This window comes from Electrona antarctica (assembly GCF_951216825.1).
Source record: "Electrona antarctica genome assembly, chromosome: 1".
NCBI classification, from domain to species: Eukaryota; Metazoa; Chordata; class Actinopteri; order Myctophiformes; family Myctophidae; genus Electrona; species Electrona antarctica.
The window spans coordinates 13,757,687-13,783,617 of NC_136806.1; the positions used below are offsets into that span (position 1 = coordinate 13,757,687).

The 25,931-nt window shown below is 45.2% G+C and overlaps 1 protein-coding gene across 12 annotated transcripts in view; it reads right to left on the reverse strand.

The window, feature by feature from the left end:
- The window catches only part of LOC306931939 (receptor-type tyrosine-protein phosphatase S-like), a 257,462-nt gene that overhangs the window by 165,934 nt on the left and 65,597 nt on the right, over positions 1-25,931 (reverse strand). For 9 of the 12 annotated variants that reach the window (XM_079513633.1, XM_079513632.1, XM_079513630.1 and 6 more), the window contains one exon: positions 3,098-3,351. The exons of the other annotated variants lie outside the window; for them this stretch is intronic. In XM_079513633.1, the coding sequence (XP_079369759.1) occupies positions 3,098-3,233 (136 nt within the window). In that variant the 5' untranslated portion in view covers positions 3,234-3,351. The remainder of the gene's footprint in view (positions 1-3,097; positions 3,352-25,931) is intronic. 12 annotated transcript variants of the gene reach the window in all.

Consider the following 25,931-nt stretch of genomic DNA (forward strand, 5'->3'; position numbering starts at 1 on the left):
TGTTGAGCCTACAATGTGACGTCATTTGAGGTTCGGGGGGGCGGGTACCGTCCTAAAGTCGGCTCTTCGGTGCTACTGAAAATCTCTGACGAGCCGAAATCATTTCGGCACTACAGCGCCGAAACAGCGGTAAAATAGGAGTATGAATCGGCCCTAACGAGGGTCCGTGGGCTGGTGCATATCAAATTGGGGGTCCGTGGGCTGGTCCATATCAAACTGGGGGTCCGTCATCATGAAACGCATAGAGCTTGGCAATCACTGCAGTACGGCAGCTCTTCAGTCCACTCTGGACACAAGCTGTGTAATTCTACCCTAGTCGGCAGGATGGTCAGGACACAAAGACCCAATCATGTTTCACAGAAATTACGTCACTGTTAGAAAGGCAACAAACTCACATTGATTAGATGAGAGAGAGAGAGAGAGAGAGAGAGAGAGAGAGAGAGAGAGAGAGAGAGAGAGAGAGAGAGCAGAATAGATTACACTCTGTCCATCCCATAATGCAATGCTTCTGCTATCACCATCTTCTGTCTGTATCAGCTTACAAGACAAGAAGAGCTTCCTCGGGTTCACAGAGCATTGTGTGTGTGTGTGTGTGTGTGTGTGTGTGTGTGTGTGTGTGTGTGTGTGTGTGTGTGTGTGTGTGTGTGCACGCGCGCGCGCGCGCGCGCGCGTGCGAGAGAGTGTGCGTGCGAGAGAGTGTGCGTGCACGTGTTCTTGTATTGCTGTAATTGCGAGGGCCAAATCAGAATTTTCCTGAAATGTTTTATGGATACGTCGTACACTGAAATTAGCATATCTACAAGCTCGTAGATTGGCAATATTTTGGTTTAAAAAAAAAAGTCAAGAAATGGAAAAGATGGTTGCCGTCTTCACAAGTATAGTAATACAAACGTGTGTGTGTGTGTGTGTGTGTGTGTGTGTGTGTGTGTGTGTGTGTGTGTGTGTGTGTGTGTGTGTGTGTGTGTGTGTGTGTGTGTGTGTGTGTGTGTGCGCGTGTGCGTGTGTGTGTGCATGCGTGTGTTGGGGGCGGGAGAAGGGGGTAATCAGGGGTCTGATGGGGAACATGCTGACAGGCCCAGCCTGCTTATCACAACACATTAACAAGCAAACACACTGACACACACACACACACACACACACACGCATGCACACGCACACACAGTATGAAGGAATTAAGGCAAAAACTGATCTCATGTCCCCGACATGTGGTGATTTGTGTGCTGGCCTTGGACTTTACTTTTTCCTGGTGGATTTTACCCGTTAAAGTTACAGTCATGTGCGTGCGTTGCGTGTGTGCATATATATGATTTGTTTGCCTCTCCTTTTCGGTTTTACGGTTTGCTCTTTCATTCTCTCTTTGTGAAAACAACACATAGCTAATTAACCAACATTTCCTTACACCTGGCTATCAAGCTGTGATGTGACAATGAAGACGATTATATTCGTGGTTTGTGAAAACGGTGTGTCTTCCACACTAAAGCCGTTTCCTGAACAACAAGACACAAACATTTAACAATATGTATGCAACTATACATATAGAACATGTATTCTATAGCCAGTCTGGTGTCAGTCTGGTGTTTTAATGACCTGAACCCCAGGTGTTTTAAGCAGTCATACTTCAGCTTTTGGTGTTTTAAGCAGTCATACTTCAGCTTTTGGTGTTTTAAGAAAAATAGCAGATCTACAAGCTCATAGATCTACGAGCTTGTAGATCGGTCGGCAGGGGAATTTCATATAATTTGTGGGGTCCTCCCTGACATGAAATAGTTAGAAAACCACTGATATAGAAAACTGTCAGGATTTGGAAGACCTAGAGGCTTTCAGAGAGAAACCCTGGCCTAGGGGGTTTCAGAGTTAGGGTTAGAAAAGTGACTGAAATCGGTCGTTGTGACTGAGAACTTTATCCACGTGTACAGTATTTGTTTGAGTGTGCATATTGCTTAGTGTGCGCTCGCGAACGCACGCACACGCACACACACACACACACACACAGAGGAATACATTGCGTTGCTTGTTGTGTATGCATGGCTGCTTGCATACGCAAGTCAGAGTACACACAGTGAGTTTACGCAGCAGGGCATGATGCGCTGACACGGACACAAACCGTCGCTGCACACGCACACACTTTTCACCGATCCTAATTGTAGCAGAAACAGCTGAGCAGGACAGCTGTCCGTCACAGCTGGAGACGGACGACACACAAGTGTCTGTCACAAAGACGGAGTGTCCGCTGGAGACGGACGTTACACAAGTGACAGAAAGTCAGCGCTGGGAAGTCTACTGCTGCTGCACTTAAGTATTTATTTTTGGGGGCATTCACTCCGCTACATTTTCTAATATTGTACTTTTGGGAAGCTGATGGTCTCAGTGCAGGGTTTCTCAAAGTGGGCACCCTAGGCTATTCGGCCACAGCCACTTGCCCAAATGTGCCCAAATGTGATGACATCATCACATTTGTGAAGACGGCTATGGGCGTTTTTAGCCGAAGGAGTGTTTTGCGTGTAAAACGAATGCTTGCAATTGATTCAGAATCATGAATAACCCCTAGTTTGACACGCCACATGCTACATAAAGAATAATTACAATTTGAAATGATCCACAAGTGGTCAATACAACAATGTTTCATATATTATTTGGATGACCCTAAGGATCATAAAAAAAACCTTGAACGATTACTATTGCAAGTCATGGCACCTACCTAGGCCTTGTTACGTGGTATTGTGTATAAGTGTAGCGTCATGGCACCTACCTAGGCCTTGTTACATGGTATTGTGTGTAAGTGCATCATGGCACCTACCTAGGCCTTGTTACGTGGTATTGTGTATAAGTGTAGCGTCATGGCACCTACCTAGGCCTTGTTACGTGGTATTGTGTATAAGTGTAGCGTCATGGCACCTACCTAGGCCTTGTTACGTGGTATTGTGTGTAAGTGCATCATGGCACCTACCTAGGCCTTGTTACGTGGTATTGTGTATAAGTGTAGCATCATGGCACCTACCTAGGCCTTGTTACGTGGTATTGTGTGTAAGTGCATCATGGCACCTACCTAGGCCTTGTTACGTGGTATTGTGTGTAAGTGTAGCATCATGGCACCTACCTAGGCCTTGGCAGACGCCGCTCAGAGACGCACAGATGAGGAGAAGGAGAGGCAGCAGCGAGGAGGGGACGACCAGGACCAGTCTCCTCCTGGGAGGGGCGACCAGGGCTCCATCTGGCCTCCTGGACACAGGCATGGTTCCACCAGGGAGGGAGGGAGGGAGGGATGGAGGGGTTTGGCTGGAGATGCAGCAGGCAGAGAGGTGGGTGGGGGGGGGGGGGGGTCGGTCAACAGGGGTGATGATGATGGGCACTCTGTGGACACAGAAAGCATTACGAGGCGTCAGTTAAACGACTGTTTTTGACTTTTCAAATTTTCAAACAACCAACGTTATAGTGCTTTATAATTGTCTCCATAGACCTTGTTGATAATTTCCCTCGCAAAATGTGGAAACACTGGACAGCAAGAGACACAGAGAGAGAGAGAGAGAGAGTGAGAGAGAGTGAGAGAGAGAGAGAGAGAGAGAGAGAGGACAGAGAAAACATCTCATCCTCACGAGGAAACATGAAACGCAGATTCAAGCTAATACGGGATTAGGGGTCTTTTTTTATTTATTTAGCCAAACACTCGCTGCTGACTTCAGGATTAGTTTAGCTCCGACTCGCCGCTAATACTAGAACAATGGGAAGCGCTGCTCGCTCCGCCACTACACAGCAGAGAACCAAAAGAAAAAAATATATAACGGATCCAAAATAGTCCCTTTTTTGGCTTAGTTACAGCTTCTTGAATTAATAACAGTCCTTTTCCAGCCGTGAAATGAGCAGCATTAATCATTTTCTTCTTCTTCTTCTTCTTCTTCACTCGCCAATCCTGATAATTCCATTTCACTTAAGCTAATGCCTCGTTTAATCTTCCGTCGTACGCCGGGAGGCCCGCCTGGGCCGGTCATGTTGCCGATCTACAAGCCCTACAACGTGAAGGCTCCGCCACACGTTGTGGGCTTGTAGATCGGCTATGTCTGGCCGGCCGCGGTGAGTTTTCTTTCTAATTATTACACTAAATGGACGGGGCCATTTGGTGGCACTAAATGGACGGGGCCATTTGGTGGCACTAAATGCAAACCAACCTGGAGATCCTTGAAATAAAAGGTTTGAGAATCACTGTCCTTGCTCTCTCCTCCACCCCCCCATGCCCCCCCCATGCCCCCATCCCTCGCTCTCTCTCATCAACTTCATTGTCACGCCACATGATTATACAGGTCTGCTTGTGTGTGTGTGTGTGTGTGTGTGTGTGTGTGTGTGTGTGTGTGTGTGTGTGTGTGTGTGTGTGTGTGTGTGTTGTTATCTCTGCCTTGTGCAAATTGTTTTTACAAAGCCTAGGTACTGCATTTATGTAACGTATTAAATTATGTTCCAATGTCCAATGACAACAAAGAAATCACAAATAAATAATTGGTCGCAATTATGTGTATGTGACGATAATCATCAAATGAGCGTTTGCTTCGCCTGCCTGAACCGTTCCCATGCATGTGGAACAAAAACAATCCCAACTTGAACCACCAACCACGGTCATTATGTGAGAATGTCCTCATTTCTTGGTGTCCGGTTAGCTCAGTCGGTAGAGCTCTCGCCTTCGGACCACAAGTTCATGGTTCGATCCCAGGCACAGCCAACTCAGCATATGAGTAGCACGGCTTGGGTGCAGCAAGTCGTGCGGAAAGTACTGGGAGCTGATTGTAGGTGTGGCGCTCCACCTCAGCAATCCATCTCCCAGGGGTCTATAGGGCATTGTAACGGAGACAGACTCCATCTCCCAGGGGTCTAGCGCATTGTAACGGGGACAGACTCCATCTCCCAGGGGTCTAGTGCATTGTTATGGCGATAAATTCCATCTCCCAGGGGTCTAGTGCATTGTAACGGGGACAGACTCCATCTCCCAGGGGTCTAGCACATTGTAACAGGGATAGACTCCATCTCCCAGGGGTCTAGTGCATTGTTACAGGGATAGACTCCATCTCCCAGGGGTCTAGTGCATTGTAACAGGGATAGACTCCATCTCCCAGGGGTCTAGCGCATTGTAACGGGGACAGACTCCATCTCCCAGGAGTCTAGTGCATTGTTACGGGGATAGGGCGGCGGTGGCTCAGGGGTAGAGTGGCTGGATGGTAACCGCAAGGTTGCCTGTTCGAACCCGGGCTCCCCCAGAGTTAGTGTCGAAGTGTCCTTGAGCAAGACACTGAACCCCAAATTGCTCCTGATGTGCTGGCTAGTGCCTTGCATGGTTTCTGCCGCCATCGGTGTATGAATGTGTGTGTGAATGGGTGAATTGATGCACAATCTATGTAAAGCGCCTTGGATAAAGGCGCTATATAAATGCACCATTTACCATTTTTATAGCCTCCATCTCTTAGGGGTCTATAGAGCGTCGCAGTCCCGCCTCCTACCCTGGACCAGGAAATGAAACCCAATGCATTATTCTCATAGACATTTCTTAAAGTATTTATTTAAAGACGGTTACGCCGCGGACAAAGCCAACTCGAGTCGTGACAACTCATGACAACACAAACAATATTTTGGACCAAACAAATAATTAGAAAGAAGAAAAAAACGGCAGGTTACAACACTTTTTTTGTTGTTTTTCTTCTTTGTAATTATTTGTTTGGTCCAAAATATTGTTTGTGTTGTCATGAGTTGTCACGACTCGAGTTGGCTTTGTCCGCGGCGTAACCGTCTTTAAATAAATACTTTAAGAAATGTCTATGAGAATAATGCATTGGGTTTCATTTCCTGGTCCAGGGTAGGAGGCGGGACTGCGACGCTCTATAGCGCATTGCAACGGGGACAGACTCCATCTCCCAGGGGTCTAGTGCATTGTAAAGGTGACAGACTCCATCTCCCAGGGGTCTAGTGCATTGTTACAGGGATAGACTCCATCTCCCAGGGGTCTAGTGCATTGTAACAGGGATAAACTCCATCTCCCAGGGGTCTAGCGCATTGTAACGGGGACAGACTCCATCTCTAGCGCATTGTAACAGGGATAGACTCCTGCGTGTTACCGACTGATACCGACAATAAGCCACTCCCGACCTACTTCTTAGCAAACCCTCTCAGAACATGACAGTGCTTTGAGTTTCCCCAAAGTCCTGTTTAATAAGTCGTTCTTCATGTAGAACGCCTGTGTGAAGAAACACTAGCCTACTTAAAAGTGAAATTCAGCATTTAGCCTACAGCAAAAGCTGCTGTAGAAACACTGACATTCAACTCAAAGCACAACTACAGCCAAACTGCTGTCATTGCATTCCCATGAAACCATGAAAACCATAAACTAAAGACTGTTCTGTACCAGGCAGCATGATTGTATAGAGAGAGCGCATGATGTATACGTCTGTATACTTGGATTAATAATTGATAGCGCCTTTTATTGCGATGTCGGCCTTTCGTATACTTCTACATGTATGCATGCATACATGTATGCAATGCATGTACGTGCAAACAATGTTCAAAAGATTACAACAACAAAATGTGTAAGCTCACAATGTGGAGCGATGTGAGCTTGCAGATTGGCATCATACATACAGTATAAAATAGCACTAAAAATCTAATAATAAAGCACACATCAATCGACAGGTCAATAGATCAATAATGCATGACACACCATCAAGCACGTAATATAATATACAGTAGAGCGTGTCAGTACTGTGGCTCAAGAGGTGGAGCAGGTCGTTCAATGATCCATGGGTCGGCGGTTCGAATCCAGGCTCCTACTGTCTACATGTTGAAGTGTCCTTGGGCAAGACACTGAACCCCAAATTGCTCCCGATGTGCTGGTTGGTACCTTGCATGGCTTCCGCCGCAATCGGTGTATGAATGGGTGAATGTAATGCACAATCTATGTAAAAGCGCGTTGGATAAAGGCGCTATATAAATGCACCATTTACCATTTTAGTACTATGGGGTGCATGGCAAAAACATGTATTCACTCAAATAGTGATTTTTAAATGCCAAGATTTTAAAATTGAATCGTGATTTATTTTAGGTTTGTTTTTTCATTGACCTCTCTCTCTCTCTCTCTCTAAAGTAGGGCAAAAGTTGGGTACCCAATCCAGCAGAGTAAATGAACCCAGATATTCACCCTAAAAAGTTGGACAAATAAACGATGTGCATGTAATTATTACGAGACATGCCCGGTGTACAGTCCATGTATGATAATGGAGAAGCTACCACATAGTGAAATGTAAATGCAAGTCATTTGCATCCTGCTATGCGATGACTGCTTTAATATCTGCCCTGCAATTTGCAATTTGATTACACCCCAGCTGCTGATCCATAGTTCCCCTGCAACAAGCATTTATCCATCGCTCAAATCCCCTCACAATTTAAACGACACACAACCCCAGGCCCAGTATGTATATCAGTCCCCTTCTGCCTTCATTACAGATTTTTGTGTTAAAACTAAAATGTGTTGTTCCAGGGACACCCCAGAAGCAAAGATCTGAGTAAAAACGTTTGCTCTGAAAGAATATATTTTCAAAGATTTGCGCCACATTTTCCTGATTTTTCAAAAATAGCAGATATACGAGCACGGCACTCGATGCCACGCTACGAGCGTGTAGATCTGCTATTTTTTAATAGCTAAAGTATAACATAATGCTTAAAACACCAAAAGGGGTTCCCGTCTTGAATAGGCTAGATCTCACATGCAGAGATCTTCAGAACTGCAGCCTCTATATATGGACATTTTTAAGAACCTTTTAAACAGACAAACATTATGCTGAATGTTCATTTATTCAATTTGTGTGTAATAATGTGTCTGCCGTCTTGTTGTTGAGATTATCGCACGGATTGTCTTTCTGATGCTTTTCAATGTGTTCAAATTCTGGCTTACCGGGTATGCTGTTTTTAATCCTATTGTGTGTCGAGAACTTTGTGTGCTCTCTCTGTGAGAAGTGCCATTTAAATACAGCGCACGCACGCACGCACGCACAGACACTGACACATTGACCCAGACATACACAGGCCTGCGGGCACTGCTGGGAGCTTTTTAAAGGTTACACGATTAACATTTCCATATTCAAAAGATCCATGCAAGAATGAGAATACAAGTGTGCATATAATATTTTATCCTGGAGTTCGGCTCTGCTACATTTTCTCTCCCTGCTCGGCACAATTAAACACCATCATTAAACATTAAGAGTCCACCGGTGGTGCTGGGGTGGCGGTGGAAGCAAACATCACATAAAAACAACCAGGATCCAAATCCAGAAGGAAGGCAGGAAGAGCATGCAGTCTAGTTGAGCCTAAATACCCCACCTAATTGGTCAGCTGACTGCCACATCAGCGAATGACATGTGGGTCTTGCACACTGAATACACCCACATAGTAATGCAGTATATTAACCCCTTGAGTATTGTATCATAGACTGTAAAAAAAATATGCACCCTTGAGCACAGCATGAAACCCCTCGAGTATATCTGACTGAACTAACTCTGCAAGCTGTACATATCATCGTCACACACACACACACACACACACACACACACACACACACACACACACACACACACACACACACACACACACACACACACACACACACACACACACACACACACACACACACACACACACACACACACACACACACACACACACACACACACACACACACACACACGTGAGTGATGACCAGTCACTTCCCGACCCAGATTTGTCCTGCCCGTCCGGGGAATCGAACCGGCAACCTTTTGGCTGCGCAACAAGGGCGCTCCTCTAACCCTTAGGCCACCGCTGCCCACTACTGTGGACAGTCCAGAAACCTGCCTACTGCCTACCAGTGACATCTACACATATACAGTATTAAAAAAGTGGAAATACTCAAGTGAAGCCTCCCCCCCCCCTCTCTCTCTCCTCTTATCTGCCAAATGAAGTCAATAAACAGTGAATAGAGATGCTTTCAGCGCTGCAGTTATCTATTCAGCGTAGCATTGTGATAACAGCAATGTGATCAGCTCAACGTGCATCCATCCAGCCAGCCACCGGGCGCCGGCGGCATGCTATAAGTAAATTCTCTCCTTTACACAAAACTCAATTTGTGGCTGTTAATCTAACTAGGGCCTCCGCTCCGCTCCGCCGCACGGAACCCACAAACACAATCTTTTTTTTGCCGAGAGGCGTCACGCGGGGACACATGAAAGCCCTTTAGAGGTATTTCTGGAGATGAGGTCCACTCCGCCGGGCCTGAAGTGGCCTTAAGTAAGAAAAAAATAATAAGAAAAAAAAGGGGAAAAAAAGCAATATGACAGTGTTAAAAATAAATAAACTCTGTTACAAGTACACCTCCATCAGACTCTTAAGCGCCAGACTCTTGAACGCCCCCCCCCCCCCCCCCCTCGTTGGAATCTCTAATAAACTACCACCCCCCCCCCCTCTAATATTAATTATTAGTACTTATAGAACAGATTCTTAATATATTATGCTTTTTAAGTAGTTTTTCTTAAAAAAATCGTTTTTATGATCTTTTGTGTACTGTGATTTCTTGTTGTCTTTACCACTGCACAAAAGAAGTTTCCAAAAGGAAAAATAAAGTTCTTTGAAGTTGAGGGGTTCAGAGTCTTGCTCAAGGAAACTTCGACACTGACTCTGGGGGAGCCCGGGTTCGAACTGGCAACCTTGCGGCTACCATCCAGCCACTACCCCCCCCCCCCCCCCCCCCCCCCCCCCCCCCCCCCCCAAGGTCCAAGAAGTATGTGCTGGTCATATAATGCATTAGAAGCTCAGCGTTAAGACAGAAAGAGAAGCAAGTCAGTCGGTCGGAGAGGCTTATTGTCAGTATCAGCCGAGTCTATCCCTGTTTCACAATGCTCTAGACCCTGAGTCTATCCCTGTTTCACAATGCTCTAGACTCCTGAGTCTATCCCTGTTTCACAATGCTCTAGACTCCTGAGTATATCCCTGTTTCACAATGCTCTAGACTCCTGAGTCTATCCCCGTTTCACAATGCTCTAGACTCCTGAGTCTATCCCTGTTTCACAATGCTCTAGACTCCTGAGTCTATCCCTGTTTCACAATGCTCTAGACTCCTGAGTCTATCCCTGTTTCACAATGCTCTAGACTCCTGAGTCTATCCCTGTTTCACAATGCTCTAGACTCCTGAGTCTATCCCTGTTTCACAATGATCTAGACTCCTGAGTATATCCCTGTTTCACAATGCTCTAGACTCCTGAGTCTATCCCCGTTTCACAATGCTCTAGACTCCTGAGTCTATCCCCGTTTCACAATGCTCTAGACTCCTGAGTCTATCCCTGTTTCACAATGCTCTAGACTCCTGAGTCTATCCCTGTTTCACAATGCTCTAGACTCCTGAGTCTATCCCTGTTTCACAATGCTCTAGACTCCTGAGTCTATCCCTGTTTCACAATGCTCTAGACTCCTGAGTCTATCCCTGTTTCACAATGCTCTAGACTCCTGAGTCTATCCCTGTTTCACAATGCTCTAGACTCCTGAGTCTATCCCTGTTTCACAATGCTCTAGACTCCTGAGTCTATCCCTGTTTCACAATGCTCTAGACTCCTGGGTCTATCCCTGTTTCACAATGCTCTAGACTCCTGGGTCTATCCCTGTTTCACAATGCTCTAGACTCCTGGGTCTATCCCTGTTTCACAATGCTCTAGACTCCTGAGTCTATCCCTGTTTCACAATGCTCTAGACTCCTGAGTCTATCCCTGTTTCACAATGCTCTAGACTCCTGAGTCTATCCCTGTTTCACAATGCTCTAGACTCCTGAGTCTATCCCTGTTTCACAATGCTCTAGACTCCTGGGTCTATCCCTGTTTCACAATTCTCTAGACTCCTGGGAGATGGATTCCTAAAGTAGCCAAGTACATTTAATGGAGTCTAAATTCATCATGACAATGTTTCAATTCAGCACAATCTTTTATTTAGATTTGTTTATTGCATTTCCATTTTTTTTAATACTTTATCCATCACTGCATCTCAGGGGAAGATACCCACTAGAATGATTTGACAGCTTTAGTTATGAGTTACTGTGCATACTTATCCAGAAGGGCATTTAAAAGTCATTAAACTCAGCCCCACCTTTAGTGGCTGCAACAGTAAAGTGATGAAAACACATTGATGCATTACTCATGTGTGAAATGGACCATTGTGCCTAATGAGTGTTGTGATGCTTTGAACAGAGTGCTCTGACTATGTTCAATACTTTTGTACTTTGATTTTGATGTACCGTCAGGCGTCAGGTATCCCAAATAGATGACACAAAAATACATTCCATAATTTCAACAAATTCTACTGACCAGATTTGAAGCTATTACTTTTGTTTTTACCCTCTGCATTTATGTGAATTCCTTTTTTACTTGTATGTAAAGCACATTATTAATACGTTCAAACAACACTCAAACAATTGGACCAACAAAAATTCAGTGAAAAGAGGACATGTACTCTACACTGTGGGCATTGCTCCATAGATTTAAGCACCGAGTCGAGCATGTTTGTTGGTTTGTTCAGCTCCTGCGGTGCCGTCTCTCCGCCTCCCTCGCCCTAATCCTTAATCTCCCCCTCGTCTCTCTCCTGGATTAGATCCACAGCCGTGTCAAATCTCTCTCTCCCAAATCTCTGCTCCTCATCTCGCCTGTTCCTCCTGCTACACTGTACGCCTCCTCTCCTGTTCCTCCTGCTATACTGTACGCCTCCTCTCCTCATCTCTCCTGTTCCTCCTGCTATACTGTACGCCTCCTCTCCTCTCCTGTTCCTCCTGCTATACTGTACGCCTCCTCTCCTCTCATCTCCTCTACTGTTCCTCCTGCTATACTGTACGCCTCCTCTCCTCTCCTGTTCCTCCTGCTATACTGTACGCCTCCTCTCCTCTCTCCTCTCCTCTCCTGTTCCTTCTGCTATACTGTACGCCTCCTCTCCTCTCTCATCTCTCCTCATCTCTCCTGTTCCTCCTGCTATACTGTACGCCTCCTCTCCTCTCCTGTTCCTCCTGCTATACTGTACGCCTCCTCTCCTCTCCTCTCCTCTCCCGTTCCTCCTGCTATACTGTACGCCTCCTCTCCTCTCCTGTTCCTCCTGCTATACTGTACGTCTCCTCTCCTCTCCTGTTCCTCCTGCTATACTGTACGCCTCCTCTCCTCTCCTGTTCCTCCTGCTATACTGTACGCCTCCTCTCCTCTCCTGTTCCTCCTGCTATACTGTACGCCTCCTCTCCTCTCCTGTTCCTCCTGCTATACTGTACGCCTCCTCTCCTGTTCCTCCTGCTATACTGAAAGCCTCCTCTCCTCATCTCTCCTGTTCCTCCTGCTATACTGAACGCCTCCTCTCCTCTCCTCATCTCTCCTGTTCCTCCTGCTATACTGAACGCCTCCTCTCCTCATCTCTCCTGTTCCTCCTGCTATACTGAACGCCTCCTCTCCTCATCTCTCCTGTTCCTCCTGCTATACTGTACGCCTCCTCTCCTCTCCTGTTCCTCCTGCTATACTGTACGCCTCCTCTCCTCTCCTGTTCCTCCTGCTATACTGTACGCCTCCTCTCCTCTCCAGTCTCCTCGTGTCCTCATGGGCAAAACAAAACAAAATATTCAGTTGGTATATCGCAATTTTTAATGCCACGATATCAATATCCAATCAGCCAGGTTCAGAATAGATTTATTTTCGATATGTATATGTATGTATTTATTTATTTATTTTCATGCCAGAAAGACTGACTGACGTTATCTGGCTGCATTGAAGAGTATGATTGAACTTTTCATGGTCTATATTGTCTAGAATTGTATATATCGAATCGCAATATATCTAAGAATCGCACGGAACATCCAGACCCCCAGGAACGTGCCCAGAGGGCCGGGCCGATTCTGGCGAGCCGCCCCACGTCCGAAACGGTTAAGAAATGACAGAGTTACCGTGTGGGGCTCCCTCTACTGTACCCTCTACTGTACTGTACCGTCACTGTATTGTACTGGCACCAAAATCATCATATATACAGTTAATACGTGCGTGTGTGTTTGTGTGTGTGTTAGGTTGCGCACAGGTGGTGAAAAACAACCATGCTATTTTCGTGCTCATACCCAGCCACACACATAGCTCCGTAAGGGAGTGGTTGCACCACTCAAAAACAAAATAAAAACTAAGCTATGCTGGCTAAAACTGACCAAATATGACCAAATGTATTGACAATTTCGTCAACAAATACAAACTAGACTAAAATGATAGGGAAGGACTAGTGGAGAAGAGAAGAGATACAGCATAGACTGTAAGGCAAGTCATTTTTTGCTAGGCTCTGAAAATAGCTGATCTACAAGCTCACAACGCATTGCAGAGCGACACGTTGTGAACTTGTAGGTGGGCTATTTTCGGCAGGCAGATAAGTATAAATCAGACATTATGATTGGCTTACAGCGCGCCCTTATGTTTGATTAATAATAGTGTCATCTATAAAAGACAACTATTCCACAATCCTCAGAATGCGAGTCTGGAACTACACTGTAAAAAAAGCCCAGAAGGGAATTAAGCTGTCCTCCGTCCATCATTTCCCTTCACGAAAACATCATACGGTCATTTTACCGAACTTCCGTTGATCCAGACTCGTATGACGGAAACGTTTGAACATTGTGAGAGGCAACAGTCTGACAAAGAAAGAACGAAAGAACGAAAGAAAGAAAGAACACACACACACAATAATTTACCACCCTAATTGGCATCAAAAGCATCAAAAATAGCAGATCCACAAGCTTGTAGATCTACTGCTTTATTTTGATTTGAATCCTGGAAAGGTTTCCACCCAACAGAGACAGCATGTTTACCTGCACAAACACTGTCCTCTCTCACTGTATGCTTCATGTTTTGAAGGTTTGTTTTGGTAGACTACTAGACTCCACTCCACAAAAACATCCCGGTCTAACATCCCAGAACACCAGAACACAGCCAGAGGACAGTGTGTTTCTGCAGGTAAAACACTGCCACACTATACTAGTACTCCAGTGGCTGTATGCTGCTATAGAGGGACATAATGATGGGTCTGCCCCTAGCCATCTACCGTTTTGTTTTTTGTAAACATAGGGCAAAGTTACATACAGTAACAATTTACGATGTATGCATTCAGCAGATCGAGAGTGACTTGCGTTAAACAATATGTAAGGGATAATGTATGGCTGAGTGGTCATTGTTGATAGATAAATCACCAGGTTGATTTAACCATAAACAATGACCACTCAGCCATACATTATCCCACTTATTACACGGCTACTTAACATGCAAATTCATAAATTGACAATAAATTGCAAATTAATAAATTGATTAAAATGTTTAGATTTTTTTAACCTTTGACGAGTCTGAACGGTCGTCAAGATGATGGCGTGCTACAGGCTGAGGTGTAGTCTGAAGAGGTGAGTCTTCAGATTACAGCACAAAACTGGGAGTGAGTCTGCAGTTCTGCAGACTGCAATGGGGAGTTCATTCAGACAGCAAAAAAGCTTCTTCCCCCAAACAATCAGATACATGAACGAACTGATAAGAACCGAAGCGAAACTGGGCAAAGGAAAACGCAAGCCCCAACCCCCGGAGCGTTGTCCGGGGTATATTTTAGGGAAGGTTCTGACAGCTTCCCCGTTAGCTGATCTGAGTGAGCGGGAGGGGTTGTAGGGTTGGATCAGGCTTTGGAGATATGGGGGTGACATACACAATGATAGGGCTCAGGTTGACTTTTAGGACAACATCAGTGTTTCGTACTCTGTAACTGCAGTACACACTATACCTTTAAAGGTGTAGTGAAACGGAAACGGTGGGCATTTTATTTTGAAGTTTCAGCTTGAAACGCTGGCTCTGAAGTTTCTGAACCAATCAGTGTCACATCCCTTCAGGCGATGGGACGATAGCTAGGGACAGTAGCTATGCTACACGCAGGACACATGTAGTGTGTCAGATATTCGGCCAGCTGTACCAGTTTACTGCTATGTGGCTTATTTCTACCCTATAATGTTTTCAGATACATATTTTAGCGTGATGATTGAAAAACGGAGGATTTCTGTAATCAGTAACAGCTGTGTTGGATGGATACATAAATACACACAAATGAAAATGTACCTATTTTTTTGGCATCCGCATTGTAAGTATGTTCATGACCATGCACAGATGTACACCTTTAAGTAAAAGAGACAAAAAAAAAAACCTGATCACCGCTTCCTTCCACCACAGGATGAATCAATAGACATCATAGACTGCTTCCACTCTTCATCTGGCTCGATATCCGTGTCTGCACCGGGAAATCCATAGTGTTCATTTAACTCTGAGTTAACTGAACACTCACGTGTTTTGCCTTTCTTTACCGCCTATGCCTCAGACGAGCTGGAGGAGGATAGAGGAGGAGGTGGTGTGAGGGGGTCCATGTTACCTTCCTCTCCTCAGTGACAGAGGAGGAGGATAGAGGTGGTGGTGTGAGGGGGGTCCATGTTACCTTCCTCTCCTCAGTGACAGAGGAGGATGATAGAGGTGGTGGTGTGAGGGGGTCCATGTTACCTTCCTCTCCTCAGTGACAGAGGAGGAGGATAGAGGTGGTGGTGTGAGGGGGTCCATGTTACCTTCCTCTACAGTGACAGAGAAGGATGATAGAGGAGGACAGACCCAGTCGGTGTCACAGACACACAGATTGATGAGTGTTATTTAATCGTGGGAGGAGGAACGTTAATGGCACCACTGTAGACACAGGTGGTGAAATGCACACCGCCGTCTGTCTGTCTGTCTGTCTGTCTGTCTGTCTGCCGTGCCGCTTGATGAAATAAATTACACTGTTTAGCTGCCAAGGGGGCCAACCCACAGCCTGCCACTAGGGGTGTGGGAGAAATACTCTTTTCTTGGTTAAGTTAAAGTAGCAATACACTATAATTTGTCTTGGTTTCTTAGCTGTATAACTTGTTTGTGTTTTATATGTGTAACACTGGTTTCTTTAATGTGTTTTAATATGTTGTGTGTGTGTAACACTGGTTTCTTTAATGTGTTTTAATGTGTTTTATATGTGTAACACTGGTTTCTTTAATGTGTTTTAATGTGTTTTATGTGTGTAACACTGGTTTCTTTAATGTGTTTTAATGTGTTTTATGTGTGTAACACTGGTTTCTTTAATGTGTTTTAATGTGTTTTATGTGTGTAACACTGGTTTCTTTCAAAAAGTGTCCTGGAAAATAGATTACTAAATAAATCTATCAGGAGACCAAGAGGGGAGGCACATTTTCCGCAGAAGTACAAACTTCTGCGCTGCTTACAGAACTCGCAAGGTGCCATTTTTTTCACTTGAGCACCTGCCCCTCTAAATGTCTGTGCACGCCACTGCTCATTTACAAATAAATAAATAAAACACAAAGTTAGACCATGGAGTCCGCCCCCGTGTCCCTGGGAGGAGGAAGATGTTTTGTTTCTCACCTTTCTCTCCTCCTCCTCCTCCTACCCCACTCCCCCCCCGCCCTCTCCCCTCCCCTACCCAGCATGCCTTTCACCAGCGTTGCGACGGACGGTCTCACAACGAGCGTCTCCATGGCGACCAGAGCTGGTGGAGCTCGCTAGCTCGCTGGCTGGCAGAGATGAGGGAGAGAGAGACGTGTGTGTGTGTGTGTGTGTGTGTGTGTGTGTGTGTGTGTGTGTGTGTGTGTGTGTGTGTGTGTGTGTGTGTGTGTGTGTGTGTGTGTGTGTGTGTGTGTGTGTGCTCTATGCGAGGTAGGCAGCCTGATAGGGCTCTATCTGGATGACGCACTTCACTTTTTTTTTAAAGTCCCTCCCTGCTCTTCTTTGAACACGGATGATCTGTTGAAGTGGACATGCAGACAAGCATGCTCTTCAGTGTCTGTTGAAGTGGACATGCAGACAAGCATGCTCTTCAGTGTCTGTTGAAGTGGACATGCAGACAGCATGCTCTTCAGTGTCTGTTGAAGTGGACATGCAGACAAGCATGCTCTTCAGTGTCAGTTGAAGTGGACATGCAGACAGCATGCTCTTCAGTGTCTGTTGAAGTGGACATGCAGACAGCATGCTCTTCAGTGTCTGTTGAAGTGGACATGCAGACAAGCATGCTCTTCAGTGTCAGTTGAAGTGGACATGCAGACAGCATGCTCTTCAGTGTCTGTTGAAGTGGACATGCAGACAGCATGCTCTTCAGTGTCTGTTGAAGTGGACATGCAGACAAGCATGCTCTTCAGTGTCAGTTGAAGTGGACATGCAGACAGCATGCTCTTCAGTGTCTGTTGAAGTGGACATGCAGACAGCATGCTCTTCAGTGTCTGTTGAAGTGGACATGCAGACAAGCATGCTCGTCAGTGTCTGTTGAAGTGGACATGCAGACAGCATGCTCTTCAGTGTGATAAGCAACCGGGCCTATGAAAACACGCCAGAGAGAAGGGACTATTAAAGGCCACATGAGCACCGTAAACCTACTGTATCAGATATGTGAAAATAGTCGAAAGACTGAGAGTTGATGGTACATGTACAGATACAGAGAGGCCCAGTGATGACTTCGCCCCACTGGCAGAGATGACGCTTGCAAATGCATCCAATTCCACACCCAAGGAGATGGTGGTATTCGTCCCCCCCCCTCACACACACACACACATGTGCTTAGCAGATGGCGGACCATCATGGGGGCTGCTGGCAGTCAGTCAGTTCCTTTCCTTCTCCCCTCACAAACACAAACGTAAGCAGAGTAGAGAACGTGCGCACGCACACACGCACACACACACACACACACACACACACACACACGCAGAGTGTAGGTTGAGGCTACGTCTACCGCAGTCTGTGAGCTCTACAGGAATCCAGGCCATGACTGTCCTGTGGAAAACCTTGTATGTCCAGATTAGCATCGTTGTTGAGGGCCGCTAGCCCTCTCCAATGCCTGGCTTTTGGAATTACCTCATATGGCACCCAAGTCTATGGACTTTTTATGTTTGTTTACAGCAGTTAAACAAAGACAATATAAATAAATACATCTTGTAATGTATACAGTGGCAGTGAATGTGCAATGAATGGAAGTGACTCGGCCACATACATAATGTGCAGGCTTCTAAAAGTCAAAATGATGCTTAATTTTCCAAAGAAAAAACCTCAAGAAATCGACAGTGTGGTCTGCATATGACAAATAAACGAAGCTTGTAGATCTGCTATTTCTACTATTTTTTGGAAAGAATGTGTGGACATGGAAACGATTGACAACTATGCAAAAAATAAATGTGATTATCTCAAATAATGCGACAGGCCTAATTATGCAGTCATTATGCATGTGACGTTATGCCTCTCCCCCCCTCTCTCCTTCTTTGGGGCAGGAACCCCTTTGTGTTTTAAGCGTTATATTATACTTGCTATTGAAAAATAGAAGATCTACAAGCTCATAGCGCGGCACCGAGTGTCGCGCTACGAACTTGTAGCTCTGCCATTTTTGAAAATGTGGCCCAAATGTTTGAATATATTCTTTCACAGCGAACGTTTTTAACTCAAATCTTTGCTTCTGGGGGCGGTCTCTGGAACAACATATTTTCAAATGGGGGTCGGCGGCCAATTAGATATATTTGTGGGAGTCCTTGACATGAAATTGTTAGAGAACCACTGACATAGAAACATGAGGTTTTTCAGAAAACTGTCAGGATTTAGAAGACATTTGCAGAATCTTTTCTCAGGTCTAAATGGGTTAACTGCAATGATGAGCCTCATGCACAACTGAGACTCTCACCGTCCTGTGATGTGACAATAAAGGCTTGATTCTGAATCAGAGATCACCTGCACCTGCACCCCCTCCCTCCCCCCACACCCCTCCTTGCACCAACAAGGAAACACAACTGCCACCTGAACAAGGAGGAGACCGTTCGCTGGGAATGCTAAATGACTGTAGACACTGTGACACTAGGACGTCAACTAAAGTTACTTCAGAATCAGATCATTTGAAATATGCAGTGACATGTGTCATGGAAATTATCATCCGATAGAATAGATAAGAGCACCGGGGCGGGGACCATTGTGCTGCGTTCACACCATGCCCCTGGGCAAGACCATACAGTATTCTGTTGTAGAGAGTATCTTTTTTTGGGGGGATCGGAACTTGCGGGATTTTGGCGGAAGTAACCGCTCAGGGAAATGACATCGACTCTTTATAAATCTGTTTACATTGTCCGTGAATGAAACAAGAGTTGTGATTGGTTGGGAAAAAAATATAATTTCCAGGGGAAATACATCTGACGGATGTTTTTTCTGGCCTGACAATTCCGCCGATACCGTCTCTGCCTTAGGTTGTGACCAGGCTTTTCTCTTCGCATGAGGACTAAGGCTGGGACTGAGGCTACATTCACACTGGAAGCTAATAAAGACAAAGATACAAAGCGACACAGTAGTATATGTCGCCGGGTAGAGTTCAACACACACATTGACTTCATCAAGCATGCGTTAAACGAGCGAGAAAATAACATAAAGAAAAATAAAGCCTGGGGTTGAAAAGATAACATGGAACTAGGCTAGCGGACGGAAATAATGTGATTACCCCTCGTCTGTGACGAGAGAAGATGAGGAGAAATGTTAGAGACGGACAGTTGATCGGTCATCATTTCGCCGATCATATCGGCCGATAAATACATACCGGCATCGAACCGATATCAAAATAATATATAGCCGATATTTTATTTTATAATAATTATGTTTGAAGGTAAAAAAAAAAGCCTTTTGTGACAATGAAGGCTGCTGATTCAGTGTTTTCTACTTTCTTGTTAAACTTTCAAAACAGTCGACAAAGTTGGAATACTACTATTCAAGCTGTTTATGATGGGATATGGGCCAAATATTTCAATAGCGGTGCATTCCCCAGTCTCGGAATAAAAAGGCATTGCTTTTTCAAATAGGCTATGCCATTATAGGCTATACCTTTTTCAGAGAGGACAACATTTGAACATGTTTTCATGGGGGGGGTCCGTAGCCTCATTCATATCAAACTGGGGGGGGGGGGTCCTTGAAATTCAAACACTGCAATGGAATTCCAAAGTGCACTGCCGGAAGAAAACAATTCAGGATTCCGACAGACAGCTAAATGTGTGTGCCTGGCCGCCTGCCAACGTGTGTGTGTGTGTGTGTGTGTGTGTGTGTGTGTGTGTGTGTGTGTGTGTGTGTGTGTGTGTGTGTGTGTGTGTGTGTGTGTGTGTGTGTGTGTGTGCGCACGTGCGCGTGTGTGGATGGGTGGGTGTCATAATACATTTTCATTTTAACCACCATAGAAACCGGATCCCCGGCCCATCTGTTCCAGCCCGCAGCAGCAGTTAAGGTGGCTGTCATACGGTGTCATTACTGTCACACTACTGTCATCCTGTCGCATGCAACGCTGGCTCAGCCCAACTGAGCTGCGAGCAGCAACCAAAAGTAAGCATCACGCACTGTACCCAATCCTGGCTTAATGCACGCTTCTGATACCTAAACTGTACCCAATCCTGGCTTAATGCACGCTTCTGATACCTAAACTGTACCCAATCCTGGCTTAATGCACGCTTCTGATACCTAAACTGTACCCAATCCTGGCTTAATGCACGCTTCTGATACCTAAACTGTACCCAATCCTGGCTTAATGCACGCTTCTGATACCTAAACTGTACCCAAACCTGGATTAATGCACGCTTCTGATACCAAACTAAACTGTCCCCAAACCTGGCTTAATGCACGGTTCCGAGACCAAACTAAACATTATGCACTGTACCCAAACCTGTCTTAATGTACCGTTCTGATACCTAAACTGTACCCAACCCTGGCTTAATGTACTGTTCTGATATCAAACTAAACTGTACCCAAACCTGGCTTAACACCATCCCTGTGTCACACGCTAAACCCGACTTTTCTTTCCTATTGTCTCTCCCTGTGGAACACACTAAACCCAACTTTAGTTTTATATGTTTATTGCACGGTACTGATACCAAACTAGATAAAGTGCCCCTCGGGGCACAGGTCTCAACCAGGGCAGGTCAGGTTGTGGCCTCCTGGTGGCGCTATAGTAGGCCAATGTGAAAAGGGTGCCATTTCTTCTTAAATGGCAATTGGATGATTTGAGGCATTTTGTTCCAAAAATGTGTTTTGCAAAAATCCACCTGTTGGTGGCGCTATAACAGGCCAATGTGAAAAGGGTGGGATATATTTTCCTAGTAGGAAAGTCTGAAAGATTTCACGTAAATTGCATGCTGCAATTGGATGATTCGAGGCATTTTGTTCCAAAAATGTGTTTTGAAAAATTGTAAATTGCACGCTGTGTTCATGATTTGAGGCTTTTTGTTCAAAACGGGCCAATCCTGCAAACTTTGAAAGCCAATGTTGGATGGAATATGAAATATCGTCAGATCCGGCTTGAACACATGACTATAGAGATAGTGTGTAACGATTTGCGGGATTTTTGTAATATCAACAAAAGTTTTTTTCGGCATCCTGGTGGCGCTAAAACAGGCCGTTCTGGAAAATCTGGGGCAGAGGTTCATCATTGGCATCCAGGGAGTGTTTGTGCAAAATTTGGCATCGACTGGGTTAACGGTGCCAGAGATAAGCCTGGCTTAATGCACAACCTTCAGGAAAATTGTTAGTACTTTTTCCTCCTCTCCTCTCCTCTCCTCTCCTATGTGAGAGCTCTCCTCTCCTCTCCTCTCCTCTCCTCTCCTCTCCTCTCCTCTCCTCTCCTCTCCTCTCCTCTCCTCTCCTCTCCTCTCCTCTGTTGTGTCTATGTGAGAGCTCTCCTCTCCTCTCCTCTCCTCTCCTCTCCTCTCCTCTCCTCTCCTCTCCGCTCCTCTCCTCTCCACAGAGCGGCTGCACTGAGCCAAACCTCTGCATGGCTCCTCTGACCTCAATCTCTGCCAGTCCATCCAGGGCGCCATGGGAACCACGGGGGCCCCGCCGTATACAATAGGCTGGCGTGTGTGTGTGTGTGTGTGTGTGTGTGTGTGTGTGTGTGTGTGTGTGTGTGTGTGTGTGTGTGTGTGTGTGTGCGCACGCACGCACACATCCTCCTGAAGGGTTCCTCTCAAGGTCATGGCAGACAACATGCATCTGCTAATGGATGGCCTGTCCTTCACGATGAGACCCGGCAACAGATGGAAGCAGGCTTTTTACACGTATTAACACACGCTACAGGAAATACACATTCATCTCTGTCTGGGGGAAACCTTGTATCTCCATCTTTCATCCTTTATATCCCCCTCCAATACATTCATATCAAATTAATGCCCAATTTCATCATGACAGTATAGTCGAACCAAAAAAAGAAAGAAAAAAAAGAAAAGAGAAAGATTCCGGATCTATTTTTGGTATTTTTTTAAACATGTTAGCTATTTATTCATTCATATTTCAACTATAATGACATGCCCCAAAATAGTGACCCCCCCTATAGGTTTGTGTCCGTATAGCTTTAAAAAATATATTATATACCAATGAAAACTAAACAAATGTTTTCTTTTCATTTCCTGAGGTGAGGATTTTGGACAGTGGTGGGAAAAAAAGTGCTCACATGCTTTACTACATTGTGGGCTTGTATATCTGCTATTTTCAAATGTCTGAAATGTACTGTATGTAGGGCTGCAGCGGTAAATGCATGTTTTATAATGAAATGTACCTAAATGTAGTGGAGTAAAAATACAATCCTGGATTGTGGATCCTAGATCAAAGTAAAAGTATTGGATTTGGGGAATACTCAAGTAAAACACAAATACCTCAAAATTGCTTTTGCTGTTTTAAGCATTATGTTATACTTTAGATGTTGAAAAATAGCAGATCTACAAGCTCATAGTGCGGCACCGAGTGCTGCGCTACGAGCGTGTAGATCTGTTTGAATATATATTCTTTCAAAGCGAACGTTTTTAACTCAAATCTTTGCATCTTTCGGGGGGGGGGGGGGGGGGGGGTGTCCATGGAACAACATATTTCCAGATGGGGGTCCGTGGCCAAATACAGATAATTCTGGGGGTCCTTGACAAAAAGGTTGAGCACCACAGAAAACAGTTTTGTTTTTTTTAAGAATCGGCTCAGGTATAAATAGGTTAAGTGCAGTACTTAAGTAAATGTACTTGGGTACTTTCCACCACTGGATTTGGACATAGCAGGTTTCCAGCCATCAGCTGAGATGAATTATATCCTGTACGGGTTGGAGGGGAGGGGGGGGGGAGATTAATGTGGAGATCAGAGCAGAGGAAATGCAGTAAATGTGCTTACAAAGCTGAGCGGTCAGCACGGGTCTGAGGGGGAGGCGTTGATAAAAGGCGTCCCGCCGCGTGTAAATCTGATTGGATGGACTTTAGCGTTCCCGCCAACGACACACACATGAGGCTTAACTTATGGTTGACCTTCTAGACTGTCTGTCTGTGCAGATATTCATTCAGCCATATGCCTGCGCTCCATCCACTTAACATTAAGACTAGGGTTGTGCTGATCCGACCACCTGATCGGAAAATCGGGGCCCCATCGCCTCATTTTCAAATGATCGGAATCGGATTGAGAGCAAAAAAAAGTGATCGGGACATCCCGAGTATCAGTATTATATACATATCATGATATTAGACTGGAATATCGTCTGTGATTTTGGATATTGTACTATTGTGATATGGCATAAACGTGTTCTATAATTAAAAATATAAATGTCGTATCGGGAAAAATCGGTATCGGCAGATACTCAAAATCAAATGATCGGTATCGGATCGGGAGCAGAAAAACGTGATCGGGACATCCCAAAATTAAGGCCAGATTCTACAACATTTTTCCCAAATCCTGACAGTTTTCTGTCAGTGGTGCTAAAAACTTTTTCATGGAAAGGAGGACCCACAGAATGATCTGACTTTGTGAAAGAATATATATACACACACACACACACACACAGGTATATACACCGGTACTTATTCAAAGATTTGGACACATTTTCACGATTTTTCACTCTGTATGAGCTTGTAGCTATATTATCTTCATTATCATTTCATTTTTAATCGCTTGCTTCTTTTTGGAGGCATTCATCTCGTATCCTGTTTTTCTAGGGTGCGCTTGCCGCTCCAATGCCTGGCTTTCAGGCATTGGAATGTGTCATGTGGCAGCAAAAGACAGAGATATGGTGCCCTCACTAGTGTGATTAATTTATTTATTGTATTGCTACTTAGTTGTTGAATTAGGCTAAAACTGCTGAATGTTGTAATAGTTATTATGCTGTACCTATTTTGAAGCACTGCTATGTTTGATGTATTTTGTGGCCCTTTTATGTTCCCTTTTGTCATTTTAATGTGGGTTTTTTGTGTGTGATTTTGTGTAGCACTTTGCAACTTCTGAAACATTCTATATATATATATAAAGCTATCAGTATTATAATATTGTTTAGTTGGTTCACCCATGATCCTAGACCATTTCTATTCGATGCATTACCTCGTGTTTATACCTCGAGTAAATCACTCTGGATTATAAGAGTGTCTGCCTAAATTGTAATGTGGCGGTGTGAACTCGGCCATCCATTTCAATGTATATCTATATCGTTATATTTATGGAGATCCGCGTGGGACGTCCCTTTAGGCCTAAATGTTCCACCTATAGCATCGTGGGTGTATCAACGTACACTAATTGCAACATCGTTGCATAAAACAGCCGTTGCGTCCGCGGTCCGCCCATCCCGTGGGGATAATTCCATTGAGCAGCGGGGCCTGAACAGACGGACGGACGGACGGACAGACAGGCGAGTACGAGGCAACACACAGGCCTTTAATTCAAGTGATTTCTGCCTGTGTGTGCACGGCGAGTCCGTCTTCTGTACCTCGGCTCATTAGGCCGCTGATGGCTGAGTCCCTGTCAGCTCACTGTCACCACATTAGCATATCTGAGGCTGGAACAGCCCCTTTATCTAACAATGTGTGGAGAGAGAGAGAAAGAGAGAGAGAGAGAGAGAGAGAGAAAGAAAGAGGTGAATATGTCTTCAATTGTGGCGTTTCAGGAGGAAATTAGAGGTGAGTGAACACGATAGGTAAGAAAGAAAGACATACTGATACATGATGGAGAGGAGAGGAGAGGAGAGGCTATTGAGATTGAGAAAAGGTGCGCATAGCGACTCCGAGCTAATACATTGAAAGGATTCCTATCTAAGTGTAGGGGCCACAGCACACGGCACTCAGAAGAAGTATTTCCGCGCTATAAAGGCAAACAAAGGCAGTCCGCCTGCGCTCCGCTGCGCTCCGTGGCCGCTACGGGCCTCCGACTCACAACAACAACAAGCCCGCGAGGAGGAGGAGGAGGTTTTTGCTCATGTTTGATTTGACTGTTTACAGTGTGTGTCTAATCTGATCTATATACCGCGTGCTCTTTTCTCTCGAGGCGCGGCGGTGACACATCCACGCATACGCGACACGGGGCTGCCGTTATCATCCATCCATCGCCCTCCAATCCTTTCTGCGTAGCTCCCCCCTGCGTAAGTCCCCGCGTGAAACTCCTGGGTTTGAAGGGCTCTCTCTCTCTCTCTCTCTCTCCCTCTCTCTCGCTCTCTCCCTCCCCCTGCATGGCTTCACTCCGAGAGAGAGAGAGAGAGAGAGAGAGAGAGAGAGAGAGAGAGAGCGAGAGGGAGAGAGAGCGAGAGGGAGAGGGAGCGAGAGAGAGAGAGAGAAAGAGCGAGCGAGAGGTTGAGCGAGAGAGGCAGTGGTCCAAAAAGTACTCACATTTGTTACTTAGGTAGCATTGCAGTATCAATACTGCAAAGTAGAACTACTCCGTTACAAGTAAAAGTCCGGAAAATCTAAATTTCCTTGAGTAAAATTACTAAAGTATTGGTATCAAAATGTAGCCTACTTAAAGTACCAAAAGTCGAAAGTACTCATTGTGCAGAATGTCCCATTTTATTACAAGTTCAAAATGTATCAAAATATTTTGAAATTAGCCGATCTA